The sequence below is a fragment of the Symphalangus syndactylus genome, chromosome 2 (assembly GCF_028878055.3).
Source record: "Symphalangus syndactylus isolate Jambi chromosome 2, NHGRI_mSymSyn1-v2.1_pri, whole genome shotgun sequence".
Taxonomy (NCBI): Eukaryota; Metazoa; Chordata; class Mammalia; order Primates; family Hylobatidae; genus Symphalangus; species Symphalangus syndactylus.
Genome location: NC_072424.2, coordinates 87186279 through 87211734, shown reverse-complemented (window position 1 = coordinate 87211734; position 25456 = coordinate 87186279). Strand labels below are relative to the sequence as shown.

The 25456-nt window shown below is 40.1% G+C and overlaps 1 protein-coding gene across 13 annotated transcripts; it reads left to right on the top strand.

The window, feature by feature from the left end:
- The first annotated feature begins 1301 nt into the window (after positions 1-1301).
- Positions 1302-21085, top strand: CD164 (CD164 molecule). Of its 13 annotated transcripts, none has more exons than XM_055261019.2 (7): positions 4540-5164; positions 7686-7769; positions 9424-9495; positions 11039-11077; positions 17141-17197; positions 18587-18682; positions 19271-21085. In XM_055261019.2, exons 1-7 carry the CDS (start codon positions 4990-4992, stop codon positions 19315-19317), a joined length of 570 nt encoding a protein of 189 aa, XP_055116994.2. In that variant the 5' UTR covers positions 4540-4989; the 3' UTR covers positions 19318-21085. The 13 variants fall into 13 exon arrangements, with proteins under 13 accessions (XP_055116985.2, XP_055116994.2, XP_063486852.1 ...); XM_063630791.1 differs by having other exon boundaries at positions 4858-5164; positions 9421-9495; XM_055261010.2 differs by having other exon boundaries at positions 1302-5164; positions 18587-21085.
- The last annotated feature ends 4371 nt before the right edge of the window (positions 21086-25456 follow it).

The following is a 25456-nucleotide window of genomic DNA, read 5'->3' as shown; positions in this document are numbered from 1 at the left end:
GGGGGAAGATTGCTTGAGCTCAGGAGTTCTAGACCAGCCTGAGCAACATGGTGAAACCCCGTCTCAAGCAAAAATATAAAAAATTAGCCAGGTGTGGTGGCACACCCAGCTATTCAGGAAACTGAGGTGGGAGGATCACTTGAGCCCAGGCAGGCGGAGGTTGCAGTGAGCCGAGATTGCGCCAGTTTGACTGAAATAAGCCAGTTTATTTATTCATTTTTTTCTCAAAAAAGAAAAAAAATTGCAGCAGTTCAGGATAGAATAGTTCTGTGCAAGTCATAGTGTAAAGCAGTGTTCTCCAACTTTTTTTTTTTTTTTTATGAGATGGAGTCTCACTCTGTCACCCAGGCTGGAGAGCAATGGCACGATCTTGGCTCACTGCAACCCCCACCTCCTGGGTTCAAGCAATTCTCCTGCCTCAGCCTCCCAAATAGCTGGGATTACAGGCGCCCGCCACCACACCTGGCTAATTTTTGTATTTTTAGCAGAGACGGGGTTTCACCATGTTGGCCAGGCTGGTCTCGAACTCCTGACCTCAGGTGATCTGCCACCTCAGCCTCCCAAAGTGCTGGGATTACAGGTGTGAGCCACTGCATCTGGCTGTTCTCCAACTTTAATACTATACATATGTACATATCTTCTGGGAATCTTGTTAAAATGTAGGTTCTGATTCAGGAGATCTGAGGGGGAGGCCTGAGGGTCTGCATTTCTAGGTGATATAAATGATACTGGTTCGAGAACCACACTCTGGAAAGCAAGAGTAAAGCACTGGTTTTCCACCTAAGCTGCAGATGAGAAACAGCTGGGAAGCTTTTAAAACTGATGCTCAGATATTACTCCAGACCAATTAAATCAGTACCCAGACATTAGTATCAATATTTTTCAACACACACCACCACCACTGATGTTACTAGGTAGTTCCAATGTGCAGCCAAGGTTAAGAACAACTGCTCTAAAGTGTAATGCTCCCCTCTGGTGCCCTGGCACAGTTTTCAAAGAAACATCCACAGTCAAAGTGGAGAGCCTCCTAATGACAGTATCTCCAGAATTTCACCCTTAATCTTAATCACAATATTAAGACTCTGAATATACAGTTTTAGCTAATATTTGATTTGTTCCAATCCTTCTCTTTGTCAAAACAGATTCGAATACTACTAAATGAGCTTTAATATATGCTGTTAAAACTGTCTTATAGACGCCAGCCCTTGTTTCCCACCCATACTCCTCTAGATGAATCTACCCTGACCCACAGCTGAAGAGTTCGGGGAGCTATTTGTAGCAGCTGCTCTCCTACGCTTTTATTTATTTAATTTTTTTTTTTGAGGCGGAGTCTCACTCTATTGCCCAGGCTGGAGGGCAGTGATGCAATCTCGGCTCACTGCAACCTCTGCCTCCTGGGTTCAATAGGTTCTTCTCCCTCAACCTCCCAAGTAGCTGTGATTACAGGTGCTTGCCACCACGCCGGGCTCCTCCTGTGCTTTTCAATGCAGCTAATTTTTGGCAAGGGTGGACAACTGACTGAAATAAGCCAGTTTGTTCATTTATTCATTTTTTTAAATTAAGTGCAGGGAATAAACTGGTGAGCACTATCTCTGAGTTAATCTAGCGAGAAAGACAATTGCTATATAATGCAGTATATGCTTTGTTATGGGTAAGTCCAGGGTGCACAGAGCAGGAACACCTTTTGTAGTCTGGGAGTGGGGAGAAAGGGGTAGTTGAATATTTTAAGGATAGCTTAAGATGGGAATGACAGCTTAGCTGAGAGACCTGAAAGGAGAAGTAGGAGTTGGTCAGATGCCAGAAGGGAATAAGAATGGTCTAGGCAGAAGAAATTGCACGGATGAAGATCCACATGCAAAAGAAAACATGACCAGTTAGGAGAACTGGAAGTTCAGGGAGCTCTAGTGTAGACTGCATGGATGGAGTCAGAGCAGAGAGTAGGTAACAGACAGGTTGGGAAGGCATGGTACTCAGTCAACTTATCTCTTCCAAGAGCTATATAAGTGGAATACTGGGCAGTGGAGATGATTGGCTGTGGGCCTATAGATCTGGCAATGTCCTGTAGGGTTGAAGCCTGAAACGAAGTCCTAGCAAACCAGCTCCACATGCTAGGGATTCCTCCTTTTAAGTTCAAGTCTCCCTTGGCCCTCACACTTGATTTCCCACCCCTGAATGCCTATAAGATTTACTGTCATATTCTTACAGTGAATGGATTCCCTTTAACATAAGCTAGTACAAGAGGGTTTGTACTTCTTGCTATTAAGTAGTGGAGCCAAACCTCTGATTATTAAGGGGCCACTGGATGTTAGTTATAGCTAGAAGGCAGGGTCCTGTTTGGAGTGTTGATCTTTTATTTGGGGAAAGGTACTGACACAAGGCTGAAGCATTGTTTAAAAATTTGCTGTTTAAAAAACTTAGAGGTAGCTTATACTGCTAGAAGATTCACAAGCGCAGAAGCACTGTGTCTTGCTGCTTTCGAGAAAACAAATGGTTAAGAAGGTCGCTCTAACAACCAATCAACAATCTAATTGCAAGCAATGTGTCTAAGAGGAAATAACCTGAGTGATGGCTGACTTTGCAGACAGAACTCTCTGAGGGTGCCTTTCAATTGTGATTTACCCCCAGGAGACATTTAACAATATCGGGAGATATTTTTGGTTGTCACACCTGAGAGGTGGGGTGCTTCTGGCATCTAGTGGGTAGAGGCTAGGAATACTGCCGAATATCCAACAATGCACAGGACAAGCAAGAATGAGTCAGCCTGAAATCTCGATAGTGCCAAGATTGAGAAACCTTGCTCTATGACAACAATAAACAGAACCTTACTGTCAGGAACTGAAAAAAAAAAAAAAAAAAAGGCTGTCTCTTTGAAATGGTGAAAATGACTTTGGAACTCCCCGATCTACCTCTACAGTTGCCATGCAAAATAAAACAAACCAATGGTTTTCTAGTCTTAAAACAAGCGCGTGAAATGTCCCTTTATCAGGACTGAGGAATATCTGAGGACTAGAGTTGAACATCCACGTGACAAACTGTTAAACAATGGTCTGCACAGAGGAGTGTGTTTATCCTAGGGTGGAAAGAAGATAACACACTGAGCTCTGAGAACAGAGCTTCTATTTACATTCTTTTTTGAGACGAGTCTCGCTCTGTTGCCCAAGCTGGAGTGCAGTGGTGTGATCTCGGCTCACTGCAACCTCCGCCTCCCAGATACAAGCGATCCTCCTGCCTCAGCCCCACTAGTAGCTGGGATTACAGGCACGCGCCACCATGCCCGGCTAATTTTTGTATTTTTAGGAGAGACGGGGTTTCACCATGTTGGCTAGGCTGGTCTCAAACTCCTGACCTCAGGTGATCCACCCGCCTTGGCCTCCCAAAGTGCTGGGATTACAAGCGTGAGTCACCGCCCCTGGCCCCTATTTACATTCTTAACCTTAAAAAAAAATTAAAGTCTCCTTGTGCTTTCATTTGGTCTGGATGCCAGATAGTCAAGTGTTAAATATAGAGAGAGGCCTCCTGAGAGAAGAGCAGACACTTCTTTGAAGGGTTTATGGTGGGAGCTCACTTCCCTGACAGCATTCTCATGCTTCTGGGCTGGATCAGTCAAACTATCAGCTTTTTGTTTACATCCAAGCAACACTACTCCAACTAGCGTAGTCATTGGAACAAATGTTCATAGTCCTGAGGGTACAGAAGGACGACACTGAAAAAATCCCAAGGGGGAAATAAGAGCTATTTGAGCAAAAAGGTAAAGCACTAGGTAGTCATCTTTTTTGGCGTTCGTGGCACATCAAAACAGACCTCACGAAAGCAATTAATATTCCTATATTATTAGGATAACTTTGCATAATTAAAATTACATAAGTGTACAACAGCTGAAAACACAGCATTAAATACAACTTTTAAAGTCTAATTTTTACCATGTGATAACCGTATCAAATTTTGCGAATATTTTGTGAGACTTGGCAGTAGATGGCGCTCACCTTTACTAAAATTCTGAGCAGTGCCTGAACACTAACAGGCACTTAAGAATCCAGCTCTGATGCCAGGCAATCCCGTGTCCAGGTGAGGTCACTTTTCTAAGTCTCAGTTTCCTCACTGGTAATGTGGGGGTGGGGGCCGCCCCAATGGCCTCGCAACTCAGACCGCTTTTGATTCTCTGACTACAGTGGTGGAGTTGAGACAGATCGGCTGCTGCAACCGCCGCCTGAAATAGCAATTCGGAAAAGTCAGGTTGGGAAAGTGACAGAGTAGACGCCCTGCGGCTCTGACTCGGGCGGCGCCTCAGCTGCCCACACTATGTGGCGGCAAAGCACAAACTCCTTAACCACGTGGCGCCTCCATTCCCCTAGGGAGTCCTACCACAGGATAACTTCTAGCAAAATCAATCTTCAAGAAAAAAGGAAGGGGTCCTGCCGAAGATATAAGGAAGCACTCCGGGGATCCGGCAGCACAGCAGAAACTTAGTTCTTGTGAGCCGCACAAGACCAACTTCCGCCCCAGCAGAGTTACGTCCGGAAGGCGCGGCCCCCGAGGTCACGTGGGGCTGCGGAATTACGGCCTGGCGGGGCGCTCAGGTGGAAGCCGTAAGCCACGTCATGTCGGCTGTTCCATGCAAGTCAGGGTGGGGGCCGTCCCTATCGCAGGCATGAGACAAGTCCAGCTGCGTCGTGTGTGGCAATCTGAGGGCAAGAAGAACGATTTGCAGAGGCTCCCAGTTTTCTTGGCTGTGGCACAGTCGCCTTGAGGGCCAGCTTCCTTCGGCTTCCTCCCGACTCCCCCGCTTCCCCCTTAGGATTCTCGTTGGTATCGCCCGAGCCCCACCTCCCTCCTCTTCGCCCCCGCAGGCCGAGAACAGGGGGCTCTCACGTGACCCCAGCGCGCTCCCGCGGGGGAGCGTAGTCTCGGAGGCGGCGCCGCAGGGGATTGAGGGGTTGACTGAGCGTTGCGCGCCACAGTTTTCGCCCGAACGCCAGCGCTGAGGAGACGATGTCGGGGCTCTCCCGTTCACTGCTTTGGGCCGCCACCTGCCTGGCCGTGCTCTGTGTGCTGTCCGCGGACAAGAACACGACCCAGCACCCGAACGTGACGACTTTAGCGCCCATCTCCAATATAACCTCGGCGCCGGTGACGTCCCTCCCGCTGGTCACCACTCCGGCACCAGGTGGGCGCGGGCCCTATGGGCTTCCTGCGCTCCCCTGCCCAGCCGAACCGCACTGCCTCCCCGCCATGCGGGCGGGGCCTGGGTTCGGGCCAGGGTCGGGCGGGCCGGCCGCGCTCGGGGTGCGGCGCGGCGACTCCGGCAACATGGCGGCCAGCCTGGAGTCCACTCGCGTCCGGGCCGGGTGGGGAGCGCGCTGGGGGGAAGCGGACACGCGGTTCCCAGTGGCTGCGGGGTTGGGGCCCACCTCGAAGTGTTGCAAGTCGAGGTGCCTTTTAAAAGTGCATCGTAATTCCTAGCCTCACTTGGGCGTGAGGAAATGTAAATGGGGACGTGGCTTCCTTCTGCGGAGGCAGCGGTGGGGTTGAGGATGGGGCCGGGCGTCGCGCCTCTGAGGTTGGCGGTGGGGCCGAGCTGCCTCTCCCTGCCGCTGGTCGGTTCACTCGCCCGGCGCCTCTCTCCGGAGGTAGCCTTCTCCGGAAGTCCGGGAAAGAGAAACTTAAAGACGGTAATGCTCATTCGTGTCTCAGTCTGAGAAAGTCGCTTGAGATTTAATAACATTGATTTTGCAGATAGGAATAGAATGTAGCTGACGTTTGAGCACGTAGTTAGTGCAGGGTATGCGAAAAGGAAGAAAAGTACCCATCTATGTACCGGGTGTTTTGCGTACGTATCCTAAGGCTAAACTAGAAGGTAGGTAGTGAAACTTAGGAGGCAGATGCAGAGACGGAGATGAGTAAACTCTCCTGACATTGTATGTTTTTTCTTTTTTAAATTGCATTTAAAATTTTCTTCACTATGTCCTGTGCTCAGATAGCGTATGTTTAGTAGGTCGTGGAACTGGGGTTTGTGTCCAGGTCTGTGGGTTTTCTGAAACCCGATCAGGAGCATGTCTTTTGTTATGTGCAGTCGAATAGGGCTGGTTAAGGCATACATACATTTTAAAGCAGAAATTGCCACATACCATGACAACACAAAAGAGAGAAGGAAGATAAGTTTGAGGTAATAAGCAGGAGAAACACTAGAGGTTTAAAACCTGCAGTCTCGTATGATTGGTTATTCTAGTTAACATTAGTTAAGAAGTAATGTTTACGTAGTTAACATTGGCTTCTTGACCGAAGAATGCCGAAGTGTAATGATTTTTATCACGGCATTCATATTCTACAAATTCTCCTCTAGTTTTAGTATTTGATAAAAGTTTAATAGAGTGTATAGTAAACTTAATGTTTTGTTTTTAGTTTAAGGAAGATGTAATGGTAACATTTCAAAACGAGGGAAGTAAATTGCAGTATAATACTGAGAATTCTAACCGCACTATTTTAAGATGATAGAGCAGAATATGTTTGTCTCCGTCTTAATTTGGCAGTTTCCTTTCAGAATTGTAGTGTGTGTGTAAGAGAAGGTTGGAAGTATCAAATTAATTTGTCTTTGTGTAATTGAAGTGCAAAGGAGGTATGTATTTTCTGGAAATCATAAGTGGATGTGGTGTGGTCTGAAAGGTAGCAAATTTAGTTCATTGTAAAGAACATTTCAGACATTTCACTGTTACACCCATCAAGCACAAAGGTTTTTAAACAGCATGTTTTACCTATACAAACTAAAGAAAATGTATTTTTACTTTATGAACCCTTCCCCACCCCACCGTACATGTCCCAGTCTTTAATAAGTATTAATGGTGAAATATTGAAAGCAGTGCCTCTGCAGAACTGTTTTTTTTAGGCAGGAGCAAAACAAATGAGAATGTTTGGAGGCATCTAGTTTCTAGGAAAATGAATGGAGCCCAATTCTTCTTTCTTTTATTTTGCTGCTTTTTCTCACTGGAAAAGAAAGCCCAGTTTTATAGTCCGTTCTTCTGCAGAAATTGAATTATGGTGATGAGTACTTGTTTCTGGATTGTTTGGCCTAGGATGAACTATTGACAAATACCTTGTTAACTTGAATTATATACCCGTGAATATGGCCTTTTAGATGTTGTCTCCAGTTGTGGAGGATCCTGTCGAGAGTGGATCATTTATTAATCGAGAATCCCTGGGAAATTATCTTTGTTTGCAGCAGAATGGGCATCATCAGGGCTTGGGTTCAACCTGTTAAACTACTACTGTTACTACTAAAAATCTCAGCGTTTTATCTGATGTTTGGGGGTAGTGATTTTCCTATGTGTAGTGTTGGTCTTACATCAAAGCCTTTTTCTCGATATTTTTATGTATTAAGGATGCTTTGAAATGCCTAAATCCTTAATGGCTGTGTCTTCCAATAGTTGTCCTGTGAAAAAGGATTGGTTAGGTAGATACCATCAGGAACTATAATGAGAGTGACCACTAGCTTGTTTTTCTAATGCGTTTACTTACAGCTTTGTAATAATTGGAATTTCTTAGTAAACCAGTATAAAGTTTTATCGTTTATCTGAATTAGTAATTTTGGTGCTGTATGTAATGCTTATTGTTCAAAAAGATAAGTAATATGGAGTCAAATAAGATACCAGTAAAATCATTGATTTCATGCATCTCTTCCCCCAACCCCCCAGAAACCTGTGAAGGTCGAAACAGCTGCGTTTCCTGTTTTAATGTTAGCATTGTTAATACTACCTGCTTTTGGATAGAATGTAAAGGTAAGAAACTTTGGGGATGCAAAACTGTTTTGTTATAACATTTTAAAACACAATAACTCTTGAACACTTGGAAGTTATGTAGGACATTTAGGATATTCTGCACTATTTATTTTGCAAATCCAATACCCTTGAAAGTGCCAGTTGCCTAGCACTCCCCCTGAAAATTTCTTGTTGTCTCCCATCCTCGCTTTAGATTCCTTAAGGCTTGATAATTAAAGCTCAGTAGTTTGTTTTTTATGAGATGGAGTCTCTTGTGTTACCCAGGTTGGTCTTGAAATCCTAGGCTCAAGCAATCCTCCTACCTTGGCCTCCCTAGTAGCCAAGACTACAGGTGTGTGCTTCCTCACCTGGCTTTTTTTTAAAGCCTGTTTTAAGGATTAAGAGTACTTTAATACACTGGAATTAGCTGTGAGTGAAGGTTGTGTTGAAAACTGTTTGAGACATTGATCTACAGATGTCCTGCAACGTGAAATATAAAGAGACTTTATGAAACTGTTGGATGCTTAGGTGTAAAGAAGAATGAGGTAGGGGGAGGGTTGACTTTTCCTGTACTTTTGTTAATACAAGAGGTAGAGAGCTAGAGGGACGTACATTGAAGTTCAATAATGTTCTTATTAGAACCATGATATTACTGCATAAATTATTTTAATTCTGTTTTTTAATGTAAAGTGGTTGCACTTTCTTATCAGTAAAACAATCTAGTTGTTTTGGCGGTTTTTTTTTTTTTTAAAGTAAAAAAACCAAACCATAAGTTTTTTTATATGGTAAAATTTTTAATAGTTCTAGAAATTATATCACTACGTAAATTTCAAAAAGCTCTTTAAGGTATTAACTAAATTGGGCTAAATTAACTTTTTTGTTATAGAAGTGTCTTTTTTTTAGGTCATAAAATGAGATTTAAGGGTGTACTCTTTCCCCTTTATATGGGAGTATTTAAGAGTTGGTGAATTTTGGAGATGGAATGCTCTACTTTAAGATTTGTTGGGAAAGGTTCTCCCCTTACTCTTGCTCCAAGTCTACCTATCCGGGAAAGTTGTTTTAGAAAGTATAGAAGACTAAAGCAGTGAGATCTGGAATAGAGTTTCAACAGTGTTACGGTGCCTCTTCTGTTTACTAACCTCTTAATAAAGACCCTGACCACTTCAACTTACTGTCTCTGCCCCCCCCCCCTTTTTTTTTTTTGAGACAGAGTTCTGTATTTTTGGTAGAGGCAGGGTCTCACCATATTGGTCAGGCTGGTCTCGAACTCCTGACCTCAGGTGATCCTCCCGCCTTGGCGCCAACTCCCAAAGCGCTGAGATTATAGGCACGAGCCACCTGCCCTCTTTTTAGATGATGGCTGCCTTTCTTGATTGTACAGTAGTCTTTCCACAATTCTGAGATCTAAGTGTTGCAGATTTATTTGTTCAGTATATTAATGTGGATTTTTAGTGGATAAAAGAGGGATCCTGTGTAATCTCTAAGTCAACGGGAAAAGGAGAATGACAGGGTTTGGTCTGTGGGTTTAACTTTAGGTCAAAACACCTCTAAAGTGGTTCCCACCGCCCACTTCTAAAGTGTTTGGGTTTGATTTCATAGAACTTAGTAGCAAAGTCAAAGATAACACAAATGGGTGGTTGATGCTGTTTGTCTCTTTTCCCCTGCCCCCCAGTAGATGAGAGCTATTGTTCACATAACTCAACAGTTAGTGATTGTCAAGTGGGGAACACGACAGACTTCTGTTCTGGTAAGTATTCATATTGGCTGCTTGGAAGCTGACCACAGAGAGGTGAGGAAGATCACTGCCTCAGAAGGCCTTGTTTCAGTGCTTTGTTTGAAGCATTGCCATAATTCTCATCTTGTTAGAATTGGAATATGAATAGTATATTCATACTGATTGATTAAAGGATGATACTTGAAGCTTGGTTTAGTGATTTAGCTATAGTGTGGATGCTGTAAGTGTAGATGCATTGTCTGCCCCCACACTTTTTTTTTTTAACTTTTCTAGGAATTCATCACAGTTTAGACGCTATGTTTGCATCTTGCAGGTCTGGGAAACCTCATTCTGGCACTTTTGGTGTTATGATACTGGGGATTGTTGATTGTTAAATTTAGTCTGCAGCATAGTTGGTGCTATGGTTAAATGAGCTTTTCTATACCCATCCATTTTCTGTATTTTAATCTGAGTAACTTGATTACTTTTTAACCTTTACTATTCATCCAGCAAAACGTTAAAATTCTACTTGAAGCTGCTGATTTTTCCAATGAGATTGTAAATCAGTGGGAAAGACACATTCCTAATTTGATGCATAGATAATAATTGAATAGAAGAAAGATTTTTGTGGAGTGTATCTAACCTTGGAAGACTACCTTTGACTCTTTAATTTTGGTAGGGGTTGCCCCATCCCAATGTGAATTTTGTAACTGAAGATTTCATTAGTATTAGATCAGTTTTACTTCACACAGGGTGCGTAATATAGTTAGGTGGCACAAGAACAAACTTTTTTTGAGACAGTCTTGCTGGAATTACATGCTTGAGCTACTGGACCTGGCCTAAACATTTTAAGTAATTAATATGTGTTAGATAAACAAATAACTGTGAGACCTGTTGTTTTGTAATATTGCTTAGAGACAAGATTAATGAAGATTTCATTAGTATTAGGGCGTTTTTGAAAACTGATTTAAAGGAAAACTGAATTTGTAATACTGCTTATTTGATGATGCACCAGTTAGAATTAGTTTCAGCTATGAAGGACATAAACCCCCAAATTACAATGGCTTAAGCAGTGGACTGATTTACTTTTCTCTCATGTAAAGGAAGTCTGGACTAGAGTTCAGCTCTGCAACCATTAGAGACTGAGGCTTCTTAGGTTTTTACTCTTTCACTTCTCAAAAATGGCTTTGACCCTACTCTCCAAGGTGGGTGCTTATGTTCCAGCCATCACATTGATTATTTTCCTGCCAGCAGGGTGAAGAAGGGAATGAAAGAGGCTTGTATCTTACTTTAAGGATGCTTCCTAGAGGTTACGCATGATGGCCTGGTTGCACTGGAGACTAGGAAATGTCTTTTCAGGAGGAAGGGAGGTGTTGATAAAAATTGGTGATTCTATTTCTAAAGAAGAAGAGACTGGTATTTGGGGGCAACTGTCAGTCTCTTCCACAGGTAGTAGTTAAGTGTTGTAAAAACTGTGAAAAGTGGTACTCAAATGATTGCAGGTCAGGAAATAGCGTTATAGATTGTGATATTTTAAATAGCTTTGATGTATATGGTTTTTCTTTTTTCTTAATAGTTTCCACAGCCACTCCGGTGCCAACAGCCAATTCTACAGGTAATTCAAGATGACTGTTTTCTTCCTTTTCCTTCAGTATTTTTAAGCTTTCTTGATGGATTAATTTTAAATAATTATGTAAAAGTTGTTAGTATAAAGATGAGTAAAAACTTAAAGTCTTGGACCACAGCAATTAACGTTAATCTCTACCTTTTGTGACAGTGACACATAGCTCCAGTGTTCTATGGTCGGTGAATGTGAGCAGATTTGCTGAGGCTGTGTACCTTGAGTCTGTAAAGTACTTTTTATAGATTTAGTGGAAATCTTGGGAAATATAGAAGCCTAAAGCAAATTATAATTCTCATCATCCAAAGCATCCAAAATGTTTTCAGTGATTCATTTCTTCTGGTCTTTTTTATGTGTATCTAAATAAATACACTTTTTATGAAATTGTACGATAACGCTCATGCACCTTTGTATTTCTTTTTCTTTTTCTTTTCTTTTTTTTTTTGAAGGCGAAGTCTTGTTCTGTCGCCCAGGCTGGAGTGCAGTGATACAATCTCGGTTCACTGCAACCTTCACCTCCCAAGTTCAAGCGATTTTCCTGCCTCAGCCTCCTGAGTCGCTGGAATTACAGGCACCTGCCATCATGCCCAACTAATTTTTTTTTTAGCAGAGTCACGGTTTCACCACATTGGCCAGGCTGGTCTTGAAATCCTGATTTAAAGTGATCCGCCCACCTCAGACTCCCAAAGAGCCGGGATTACAGGTGTGAGCCACCGAGCCCAGCCTGTATTTTCTCTCTTAATGTAAGCATTATGGTATACACTTTACCCATCCTGCTCTTAATTGGAGAGTTAGGCCATCTCTCATTCTCCATGCAGTGAACATCTTATATGGAATTGCATTTGTATTTATCTCTGATAGGTTTGAGTCAAACAATTTCTAGGTCAGAGGGTATGATTATTTTATGGCTCTCCAGAAAGATTTATTATTTTCATTCCCATCAACCGGGAAAGTTTTTACCATGCCCTCAACGGCATGGATAAGAACTCCTTAAAATTTAGTAACTTGATAGGAAGAGTAAATATTAAATACTTAATATTTTACCAATATTAAATGGAACTATTCCAAGACAAGTACTAGGGTAAATGGTAGGGATAAGCCAGCATTTTGTCTACTGTAGGAACAATGAAAGATCTCAGTGAGCACAGCATGTTGGGAAATTTGTAAGAAGGTATGTGTATTGGGTGGGGTGCAGATGTGGTGATAGCTTGGTAGTGAAACTGCACTGGAAAACTTGGAGAAAGCCTCCAAGGTGGAGCAGTGGGTCAGCACATGTGGAGGAGATATGAAGTAGTACAGTGAGGTCGAAGAGTGTCCCATCCTGTACAAGGTGAGAAGGAGTTAAGCTGGTCCATCACCAGGGCAAGAGCAGAATTGGGAAACACCTTTGTATGCCTTGCTGGTAGACTTGAATGTTATCCTGAAAGATTTTAAAGTTTGTAGGTCATATGATCAGACTTACATTTTAATAAAACAACTTATTCTGGCATTGGGGAGAATAGATTGGAACGATGCCAGAAGGAACTCAGGAGATTAGATAGCCTGTTACAATAATTCTGGAGAACAGATAGAGGTGGGCTGCAGATGTTTGCAAATAGGTTTGGGAAGTAGAAGGGGTAGGACTTCATGACTGAGAGGAGGAGAGGTAGAGTGATAAGGAGAAGGGGAGGAATTTTCACCAAAGTAAGCAAGAAAGAGGAAGAGCAGTCTATTGATGGTTGGGCCTGTCATTTGGGATTTTAGTTTAAGATGCCTAGAATCCATTTAAGTGGGATCTGTTCAGTATTCAGGAAACTGCAAGTCAGGCAAGAGCTCTTGGCTAGAAATATAAATTGGCATAGGCAGTAGTAGAGGCACTGGAGGAGCATATAGAAAGAAGGGATGGGGCTTGAAGACCAGACTCTAGGAAACAGTAATGTCTAAGGGCTAGGAAGAGGACAGGGGAGGAAATAGGGATGGGGGTAGGGTAGTAAAAAAGCCCAGAGAAGTATGTGCAAGAAACTAACAGTATGTGGTTGTGGGCATAGTTTTTCAAAGGGAGAAGTAGTCAAGTGCTGTAACAAGGACAAGAACTCATCTTGAAACACTTAATGCAGTGGTGTGTGGAGCTGGCTTGGACCAGCTTTTGCTAGCCAGTTATGCGTAGTAGCTCTTCCCAGCCCGTGTTCAGTGATACCATGTTGGTAACTTGAAACTGGTTACCATGGAAATAGTCATGCCATGGAAGTCTGCAAATGATACAAAACTTATTTTGAGCTGATGATTATATGGTGATGTCGTAAATGTTTAACACTCATTAGAAGACATTGACTAAGTAGGATGTTGAAGGTTGCTGAAACCAGAGGTGTTTGGAGAAAAGTAATTTTCAGAAGGTTGGTTATGAAAAGAAAATGGGGTGCATGGAGTGGGGGAACAATTTCTTCAGAACTGTTGTTCATTTCTTCAGAACTGGGTTCACTCTTGATGTAGTTCTCTGCAGCTTTCTCCACCCTGGGTCCTCCTGTGAATTGCCATGAGTCTTTTGTGCTATAGCTCTCTTTGGTGCTGTAAAGGTGGAAAGCAGCAAGGGCTTATCTGCAGAAAATGCATCAGTTGACCGACACTAGTTGAAGAACAAACTTTTAGGCGGTTTCTTTTCCTGGCATGTGTACTGTCTGCCGAAGAGAGCAGGTGACAAGTGAAGGGGTAGGTAAACAATGCAAGGAGAATCTAATTTATATAGAAGGGTGTATAATGAGGTTAATTAGAATGGCCCTCCTTCAGTGCAAATAATAGAATAGCGAAAATACGTCAGATATAGTGGGAAATGTTCGTATGAAGTGGAAGATGAACTGTATTAAGCAATTGTAATAAAATTTTAGCTTTTGTTATATACATGCCTAGAAAAATGGCAGGAAGTAACCTGTTACTCTGATGGGACTAATTCAGTATTTTTATGGCATTTTCTAGATTTTCTTACCACTAATAGCAACTTTCATAACTTACGATTTTTTTTTTTTTAACATTTCCTAATGAAATTTTTTTTTTTTTTTTTTCCAGTAAAAGAAACAGTAGGTCAACAGAGGTATATTCCCTAAGTGGTGCATTTATTTTGAAAATACTGTCAATGTAATATTTTTTCAGAATTGAAAATAAAATATTTTGCCTACTTATTAAAAAGAAATAGTTTTTACCTTGTTCTGAGGCTGGGTAATGAGAACCAAATTGCAAAGTTGCAGAATTTTTTTTCCTAACATTGTCAAACAATTGGTAATAGTGTTTTGAGATTGAACAGAATTTGATGTGTTTAATTTGTAAAGTGTATTTTTTGTGGTTACACAGAAGCAGTAAAAACCTTGACAGAAATAATAAGCTTTAACATAATCACAGCCTCTAATCTGAGAATTCTGTGTAAGGACCAGTCTTAACAGAGATAAGGTCTCTGTTATTTTCCTGTAAGATTTTCTCAGCATGGAGAGATGAGAGAACTGTTTTTAATCAAGAGCAGGATGGATGGAAGTATGTACAACAATGCTTGAAGTAAGAGGGAAAAGAAAGCAAATGGGTCTGAACATATCCATCAGTATTATTTGTATATCACCTATTAGCTTCTAAGTAGTATCAATATTAATAAGTCTTTATTAATAAAAGTTTTTTATTACTTATTATAAACAGTAAGCTCTCTGTTTACTCATGGTCATATGAAAATTAGAATACCTTAGTTTCCTAGGATTCAGTCAACCTTGGGATTATGGGTAGTCAGGCTGTTACGAGAGTCCTGGTCTTAAAAAGATCTACTTTTAGCAACAATTCAGATATTTAGCAATGTCTGAAAACTGTCAAGCCCTGCTCTTTTAGTGTATATTTACTGTTAAAGCACAGAACTTCCTTTTTTATATTAGTAGAATTTGGGAGAATGCTGATTCCTATTGAGGTTTTTGTTTGATTGTTTGAAAGTCTAATGTAGTGAAAAGATTGCTCATTTCTGTGCTTCATCAACAGTTATTTGGCACCCTTTCCCTGTCTTTTGTGGGTTAAGCATATTACTTTGAAGTCTATTCAGTTATGTATTTTAAACAGAAGTAACATTTGTTTTCCAAATTCTCTTTAGCCCTCAAATCCTTTTTTCTGAAATAATACAAAAATGAATGTTTGCATAGCACCTTACATTTTTATAAAAATATAAATCTCTTATGATTAATCTTTCTCATCTTTCCCCAAATCATCCCCAGCTGCCCACCAGCATAAGCAAATCCTCATATTGAAGCCCTTGCACTCTGAAGCCTGACTTACCTAATGATTTCCTGAGACAAAATAAGCTCTCTTAGCTAGTGACTCCTATAGTGCACTTTCCAAAAATTTGAACCCTACCCTTAGGACAACCTCTTAATGAAACCTTTCTCAAATGCTCCAGCAAACTTTGAATTTATTTGGTAGCCATTTGGATGTTAGAAAAAATGTTAATTCGTAGAAACTATTCACATCCTTCCTTTCTGAAAGCCTTGGTCAGACTTCTATTAGTATTCATACTACTAATAGAAACTTAATAGGTGATACACTGGCTGGGCGCGATGAGTCACGCCTGTAATCCCAGCACTTTGGGAGGCCAAGGCAGGCAGATCACTTCAGATCAGTAGTTCAAGACCAGCCTGGGCAACATGGTGAAACCTTGTCTACAAAAGTTAGTTGGGCGCAGTGGCGGACGTCTGTAATCCCAGCTACTTGGGAGACTGAGGCAGGAGAATAACTTGAACCCAGGAGGCAGAGGTTGCAGTGAGCTGAGATTGCACCATTGTGCTCCAGCCTGGGCAACAGAGTGAGAGACTGTCTCGGGGAAAAAAAAAAAAAATAGGTGATATACTAATTATTTAGTAGCTCTTTGGATGCTAGGAAAAATGTTAATTTGTATAAACTATACCCATATCTATGAGAACTCTTACAGATAACAACTTGTAATACACATTGTTCAATGTTCCTTTCTTAAGAGTGCTTTAGGCTGGGTGCTGTGGCTCATGCCTGTAATCCCAGCACTTTGGGAGGCTGAGGCTGGTGGATCACCTGAGGTCAGGAGTTCAAGACCAGCCTGGTCAACATGGTGAAACCCCGTGTCTCCTAAAAATAAAAAATTAGCTGGGTGTGGTGGCACATGCCTGTAATCCCAGCTACACAGGAGGCTGAGGGAGGAGAATCGTTTGAACCTGGGAGACGGAGGTTGCAGTGAGCTGAGAATGTGCCATTGCACTCCAGTCTGGGTGACAGAGTGAGACTCCATCTCAAAAAAAAGCAAGAGTGCTTTAGTCCCTAAAATGATTTTACATTCAAACTAATCCTTCTCAGAGTGTACATTTCTTTAGCGGTATCATCAACTATTAGGTTGGTGCAAAAGTAATTGCAGTTCTTGCCATTAAAAGTAATGGCAACTCAAATAGTATTTTGGCCTCATGCAGTGTGGTGGACTAGAGCTTACTTACCCTTGGGCTCTTAGACTCTTACGTTGGGGAACTGTGGGCCCAGGGCCCCTGTTCTTATAAAGCTTTATTGGAACATACCATGCCCATTCATCTGCATGTTGACTTTGGCTGCTTTTGCATTACACAGTGCCCAAAGAGTAAAATATTTGCTTTCAACCCATTTAAGAAAAGTTTGCCAACTCCTGAAATGAAGAAGATAGGCAAATCTCAATACCCTTGTAAGAGAGAACTTACGACTTTAGTAGTTTTTGTCTTAGGAGAAAGATTATGAAGAACCTATAGTTTCCTCACCTAAATGGTCTTGCCCTTGGCAGTGAGCAAGATAAAAGTTTTTGCAAATTTTATCCAGATGTATACATAGATTTTATACAAGATAGATACATAGACATGAACAATTTTATGATTGCTTAATGTTTTAAAATACACTTAAATCCTAGTATTCTTGGGTGCATAGCTATGTTAGTGAACCATTAACTGAAATTTGGCTTTTGGTCTCTAAAAAATTGAAAGCATGTTGAAGTTGGCAGGATTTTCTTTTAAAGCTGTTAGATAACTGGGAAGCTAGAAATTTAAGGTTTTTTAAAAAGACATTTTGTTTTCATTCCAGCTAAACCCACAGTTCAGCCCTCCCCTTCTACAACTTCCAAGACAGTTACTACATCAGGTAATTGAGGCTTTTTAGATTAACAATGATGTAGGATGTGTGTATGATGTTGCCCTTTACAATTTCTACCATCATTTTCCAGCTTTCTTGATTAATGGTTATGGAACTGAAATTCTTCTCTTACATTTAGGGGGGATCAAGGTAGTTCTTTGTTAACACAATAATGATAGCTTTGCTGAGATTCCCCTTCCCATTTATAAATGTGTAATTACATTTGACGTGACACTTTAGAATTAAGTAATAATGTTTTTCCAAACATTTCAGTACAACTTGTATGTAAAATCTAATTTGTAACTTCTGATTACTGTTAGGGATTGGTTGTGTGCTGTATGAGAGAGCATGGCGATTTGAGGGAAGATAATATATCCGTCCTTTTCACTGAGAAAGGTCTAAAAAGGCAGAATCACTACCAGATGTGCACCTCACTTAACCGTTTCTTAACATTGCTCAGTAACGTGAAAATTAGCTTGTTATTAAATGATGATTTGACATAATCTAATTTAAATCATATTTAGGTTACACCACAGGATACTGTAGGTACAAAGGTTAAGAATCCTTTCCTCTCTCCATATTTTTAAAAAACTGATGCTAATCTTCTACCTCCTTTTTGTGATTTCTTTTTCTTCATGCTTATGCCACCTTTTTCTCAGTTTCAGTGAAGCCATTCTGTCTTCACAAGAAGGAATACAAAACAGTTGTGATTAAAGTAACCAACTGGTACAGCCACCAGAACCAGTGTTCTTTGATAACTGTTACTTTTTTCTTAAATAGATTATTTTAAATGGGAAATCGCTTTTTCTGTTTCCTCTTGAAACATTTTTACTGCCTGAAAAGAAATTCAGATATTTGTTTTTTCCTTATTACTTGATAATACTTTCTCATGTGAAATTTGTTGGCAGGATATGCCTTTAAAAACAGTTATTTTACTTGTTGAAATTATAAATTGCATATTAGATTATTTTTGTAACATGAAAAATTGCAACCAAAATTTTTACCTTACAGTAGTAAATTCAAAAGTCATGTGAATTTTCAGCACTATTGACATTTACACTCACAATGAACTAAAAGTACATAGTCTGAAGAAATTGTTGCATATTTTAGAAGTGTTTGATATATTCCCAGGGCACAATTTATATACTAGGATAATTTTTCCCATTGTTTTTATATTTGTAGTAGTACAGCAGCACTGACCACTTTGTATCCTTGGGTGGAATGAAAAAATGGGATATGGTTGTCTTCCTTAATTAGGGATAAATTCTAGCTGTAAAGACTTGAGGAAATACTTTATAGAATATAACACATGGCAACATAGAGGCTCAGGTGAGTCTTTAAATTACAATAGAGGACCATGAAACTTAGGATTGTTGTTTCTTTTGTCTCACCTAACAGGTACAACAAATACCACTGTGACTCCAACCTCACAACCTGTGCGAAAGTCTACCTTTGATGCAGCCAGTTTCATTGGAGGAATTGTCCTGGTCTTGGGTGTGCAGGCTGTAATTTTCTTTCTTTATAAATTCTGCAAATCTAAAGAACGAAATTACCACACTCTGTAAACAGACCCGTTGAATTAATAAGGACTGGTGATTCATTTGTGTAACTCACTGAAACCAAAATACTATCTTTCAAGATGTCCCACATGGAAGACGCTATTCCAGGATCTTTAAATTTCCATGGATGCATATAGGATGTTTGGGAGCATCATCCATGAAGAAAAAAATCAATTAAATCATTGTGTTCAACAGGAATATTTAAAATATTCTGCATGAATCCTGTGGCTGTCTTCTTTATTTTAAATAGCTGCTGCTGTGGGATTATATTTTTTTTTCCTTAACATGCCAAATATAACTTTCTGTAAGTAATGGAAAATGTTGTCTTGTGCAGACAACATCATGACTCTTGGCAGTTTAAATTTAGTAATTTTAGTGAACAGAATTGAGAAGAATGTGCCAAATGAGAATGGATTTTTGGCTGTCATTTCAAAAGTGGAATAAATTTATTAATTTAGTAGTACTAAATGGTATCCTTAGATTAAAATTTTGTGCTTGATAACAGCTATTTTTTCTACATTAGAAACAAGATGCCACAGAAGGAATTGCATTCCAGATTTAAAGAAATGAAAGGATACCATTAGTGTGTAAAACAGGTTATTGTTCATACTTGTAAAGCACCTTATGTCATTGAGAAAATAAAGAACAGTGCCTTAGAAGACAGTGAAAGGTAAGCTCTAGCTTAATGTCTATGATTTGTTCTTTGACATTAAGGAACGTAAGGATTGGTCAGAGGATGTAACTTGATGTGAGCAGTAGTAAACCTGTTTTAGATATCATACTGTTAATATTTTATTGAAAATTTATTTCAGAGCGGAGAAACTTAAGCTAAAGGCTGTTATACAAAATTGAAAGCCTAAGTATCTTGAGTCTCCCAACATTTTTCTTATGACTGTTGAAAAGTATAAAGCTAAATTGATTTAATTACACTTTCCTTTGTACTTTAAAAAAAAGTATGCTAGCACTATTGTACCTTAAAAGGATTTCCACCAGACTTTCTTGACTAGTGACTTCTTTGGTGAGGCAAGAAGGAAATACATTATTTTAGAATCATTTACTATTTAAATGAGACAATCATATTATTTTAGAATCATTTATTTAAATGAGACAATCATTTTAAGTTTTAAGACAGCAGAAGTGACCAATGTAATTTCACAACACCTAAGGATTTTTTGGTTGATCAGGTTACTGTAGATTTTTACTGATTGTCCTGGATGAATAGACTGTGCTTTTTCTTTTTCTCTCCCTTCCTTTCTTCTTGGTTTCCCATAGTATAGTAAGCATGCATACTTTAACTTCTATAGTTTTCTTGTTTAAAGGGTCTTCTTCAGTTTTAGAGGATTACTTCTCCCTTGCCTTTGACTCATTGGACTAGTGCAGAGGCTTTAAGTAGCTTAAAATGGGCTTTTGCTTTTCTAGGTCATTAACGTTTTTAGTTTCTTTAGCCAATAGTGGCTGAGTTTCGCAGTTGATTTTCAATATTTTATAGTAAGAAACGACAAATTGCTTTGGTTCATTTCATAAACTGAAACTCTGCATTTAGATAACTATTAAAGGTTGTTAAGATGAAGATTTACTGTTTCTTTGTTACTCGTTGGTACAGCTGTTTGTTTTACTTGCACATTTGTACATATACTTAATGTTTTCAAGTGCCTTAATTGTTTAAAATCTCTGGCTTCAAAGTTTCTTGGGGAAAGGTCGGTTTACCTCACATTTTTTGTTTCCATTAGTAATATTCTAGGTACCTCACAAAATGTATTATGGTGCCATGGCTGTTAGTTTTTAGTGAGTGCTGTAGGATTAATTTAAAAATAGGCAGAATTCCATTCCTCCCAAAGTGGCAAAAATTAGCTACACTCATGTAATTGTCATTTACCTGGGTATGAATTCCCTGACACTCATTAATGTCAACATATGTAGCAAATTTTGTGAAAATGTAACAGTTTGAAGCTTCTGTAATTTTGAGCACTGCTCTAACAACAACAAGCGTAATATAAAATTAGTTAGATTTTGCAAGTCTACAAATGAGCTCTTGCAACAGAACTCACAGCCTTTTTACTTTTTCCCCTAACTTTAGCAATGTAGTATCTTGAGCCATTAATTTTTGGATTTTTTTAAAAATCCAGAAGGTATATAGAAACCTTTTCAGATTTTTCATCTGATTTGTTCTTGCAGATGTCCTTTTATCAAATACCTTATTTTACCTTACAGATACTTGTTGCACAGGCAGATACTGCTGTATTTAGACATTTCTATTTCAGTTCATTAAAAACTTCAAAACCAATCTGTATCATGTACCAAACTGACTTAAAATAAATCTACATGTTTATTGAATTAATAGTGTGTTAAACTGCGTTTTGCTTATAAAATTTAATGCTTAGTGGATTTATCTTAGTCGGCTTGGGGTGGGCTTTCTACTCAATTTTTATTGCTCCTCTAGACCAGCCGATAGTAACTAAGGCACATGTTGATATCAATAGAAAGCAGAGCCTTGGAAGTAATAGGTGGAGGGAGGACTTGGTATACTTGTGGGAGTTATTTGCAAGTTGATCTTCCACAAATCAATAGAAATTATGCTGTAGTTTTCCAATAATTTTTGAGAGGAATACTATCTTGTTTTTATATATCTGAAAGCTAGTTTGTGACTTTCTGCCTTTTTAGTTCATATTGCATATACAGTAAAAAACCAAGAACTATTTGGTATAAATTACTATCAAGCCACATGCTGTGACTTTAGAGTGTGGTTCTTGTTATTTTATGGGCAAAATTACGTTTTATTTTAAATCACTGGACTTGAACTAAGAATTTACTCCTCTGTAAGCCTTAAAACCTCTAAGGGTGGACTGAATAATTCACTTCAGAAATCATGAATTTTGGGTTTTGTATTAGCCTTACATACAGTCACATTTGGTTTAAGTAATACAAAACTTGATGCTAAGCTTAATGACTCTGGTAAACATTAGAAACAAATTTCTTTTTTTTTTTTTTTTGAGATGGAGTCTCACTCTGTCGCTGAGGCTGGAGTGCAGTGGCAAGATCTCAGCTCATGCGGCCTCCACTGCCCAGGTTCAAGCGATTCTCTTGCTTCAGCCTCCTGAGTGGCTGGTATTACAGGCACCCGCCACCATGGCCAGCTAATTTTTGTAATTTTTAATAGAGATAGGGTTTCGCCATGTTGGCCAGGCTGGTCTCGAACTCCTGGCCTCAGGTGATCCACATGTCTTGGCCTCCCAAAGTGCTGGGATTACAGGCGTGAGCCACTGTGCCTGGCCTTGTCCAATGTTTCTTAGTCATTCAAGAATCCAGCCTCATTTCATCCCAGCTGGAAGAAAAAGTTCAACATAAGGTTTATAATGTATTATTTTTAAAATTTTCAATTAATACATAGATTTTCTTAAATATACTTCTTAGAAAACAAATCGCATTTAAATATTACAGATATGGTGTCAGTCTGCTTTGACCATCCCCAGCCCTTTTCTCCTCTTGCCTTCAGTGGTGATACAGAGGTAATCACTAACTGGTTTACAATTAATGGATTTATAATCACATAATTGTATGTACCTTTGGAAAATAATGTAATGTAGATTTTTTTTTTATCCTGTAATGTTCATTCACTTTTTGGAGATCTTTCAAAGGTAGTGTATGTGGCTATACCAAATTTTTTTTTTTTTTTTTTTTTTTTTTTTTACATTCTTGGGTACATATGTACAACTTGCAGGTTTGTTACATAGGTATACGTGTGCTATGTTGGTTTGGTGCACCCATCAACTTGTCATTTACATTAGATGTTTCTCCTAACGCTATCCCTCCCCCAGCCGCCATACCCCAATAGGCCCCAGTGTGTGATGTTCCCCTCCCTGTGTCCATGTGTTCTCATTGTTCAACTTATGAGAACATGCAGTGTTTGGTTTTCTTTTCTTGTTTTCTGTTTTGCTGAGAATGATGGTTTCCAGTTTCATCCATGTCCCTGCAGAGGACATGAACTCATCCTTTTTTAATGGCTGCGTAGTATTCCATGATATGTATGTGCCACATTTTCTTTATCCAGTCTGTTATTGATGGACATTTGGGTTGGTTCCAAGTCTTTGCTATTGTGAATAGTGCCATAATAAACATAGGTGTGCATGTTCTTTATAGCAGCATGATTTATAATCCTTTGGGTGTATACCCAGTGATGGGATGGCTGGGTCAAATGGTATTTCTAGTTCTAGATCCTTGAGGAATTGCCACACTGCCTTCCACAATGGTTGAACTAATTTACACTCCCACCAACAGTGTAAAAGCGTTTCTATTTCTCCACATCCTCTCCAGCATCTGTTGTTTCCTGACTTTTTAATGATGGCCATTCTAACTGGTGTGAGATGGTATCTCATTGTGGTTTTGATTTGCATTTCTCTGATGACCAGTGATGAGCATTTTTTCATGTCTGTTGGCTGCATAAATGTCTTCTTTTGAGAAGTGTCTGTTCATACCCTTTGCCCACTTTTTGATGGGATTTTTTTCTTGTAAATTTATTTAAGTTCTTTGTAGATTCTGGATATTAGCCCTTTGTCAGATGGGTAGATTGCAAAAATTTTATCCTATTCTGTAGGTTGCCTGTTCACTCTGATGATAGTTTCTTTTGCTGTGCAGAAACTCTTTAGTTTAATTAGATCCCATTTGTCTATTTGGCTTTTGTTGCCATTGCTTTTGGTGTTTTAGTCATGAAGTCTTTGTCCATGCCTATGTCCTGAATGGGCTATACCAAATTCTTAATTTCTGTGTTGGTATATGTAGTATGGATACCATAATTGACACAGGTATTTACCTATTGAAAGACAAGCTTTTTGCAGTTTTTAGTTCATAGCAACAGTTTTACGGACCATCTTTGTACCTGCCACCTTGTTTATGTGTGACTTCCCTCCAGAGTAGAAATGGAGGCATGGAAAGCTGCTTCATAGGGTTTCCACACTGAGGATTTTCACAGAGATTGCTTTCCACTTCTCACCAGCAGCAGATCACTTGATATCCGAACAGTTTTTAAATTTTAATATTCTGGTGAGTGGAATGATTTCCTTGGTGAATCATTTATTTTTCTTTTTTTCTTATCAATTTGTAGGGGTTTTTTGTTTTAATCTGAAAATATGCTGGCTGCTAATCCATGGTGAATAGATTTCAAAAAATATTTTCTTGGCTGGGTGCGGTGGCTCGCACCTGTAATCCCAGAACTTTGGGAGGCCGAGGCAGGCGGATCACAAGGTCAGGAGATCAAGACCTTCCTGGCTAACACGGTGAAATCTCATCTCTACTAAAAATAGAAAAAATTAGCCGGGTGTCGCGGCGTGCGCCTATAGTCCCAGCTGCTGGAGAGGCTGAGGCAGGAGAATGGTGTCAACCCGGGAGGTGGAGCTTGCAGTGAGCCGAGATTGTGCCACTGCACTCTAGCCTGGGCAACAGAGTGAGACTCTGTTTAAAAAAAAAAAAAAAAAAAATTCAAGTTTGTGTCTCTGATAATGGTTTGTGTCAACCAGCGTACGATCAGGAGACAAGCCACACAATATGAACAGGAAAAGTTTGATATGAAGGAGATATTAGCTATAACAGTGGTTTGCAGTGGTGAGGCATATTATCTGCAGAATTTTAAGAAATTTGTGAAGCAGTAAAAAGAACTTTTTTTATTTTTTATTTATTTATTTTTTTTTTGAGACGGAGTCTTGCTCTGTTGCCCAGGCTGGAGGCTGGAGTGCAGTGGCACAATGACAGCTCACTGCAACCTCCACCTCCCAGATTGAAGCAATTTTCCTGCCTCAGCCTCCCGAGTGGCTGGGATTATAGGTATGAGCCACCATGCCTGGCTAATTTTTTTGTATTTTTAGTAGAGATAGGGTTTCACCATGTTGGCCAGACTGGTCTCGAACTTATGACCTCAAGTGATCCACCCACCTCAGCCTCCCAAAGTGCTGGGATTACAGGCATGAGCCACCTTGCCTAGCCAAAAAAGAACTTTAAAGAATACAGAGATAGCAGATGTAGGAAGCAGCCACCACCCACTCCCTCAAGCTGAATTTCAGAACTGATTAGCGAGCATGCAGTCCTGGCCCTCTGGGTGAAGCTCATGGTAGGTGCAAATCCATCTGAGAGAGTGCCAAGGAAGCCATCCATGTTTGTCACACCAGTGGCAATCTTCTGGGAAGTCATCCAAGGTGGTGACTTTACAGTGGCATTCCACTGTAAAGTTGTGAGCTGCTGGAGCAGGGCACTGAGGGTGTCTCCCTAGTGGAGCAAACCAGAGCCAGGAAAAGAAATCCCTCCAGCATCCTGCCAGTGCCCTTACAGAACATCATGCTGCTTCCCCAATACTGAGGCCAGACTCCTCTGAGGAGGCTTTCTAGTGTGGCTTAGTAGGAAGGACCAGGCTCAACTCCTAGCTTTGTGTGAGCTGCAAGTACTGTTTTTTCTAAACCTTTTCCCCAGCCTTGTGTATAAAAGGAGAAATCGTCATATGGTCCAGCGTCATTATCACAGAGCAGGCAATGAGAGGTGGATTGGGAGCTGAGGCAAGAAGTTGGTAATAGTCACAGTCCACCCCTTTGGCTACTCAACTTCCACATTTGCCCATCTACACACTTTGACGCTTCTGAACAACATTGGAACAGCTCTACATTTCCATCTAACAAGATACAGCTATACTTCCTTATAAGTCACGTTTGCTCCCTTTCCCCAACACGAG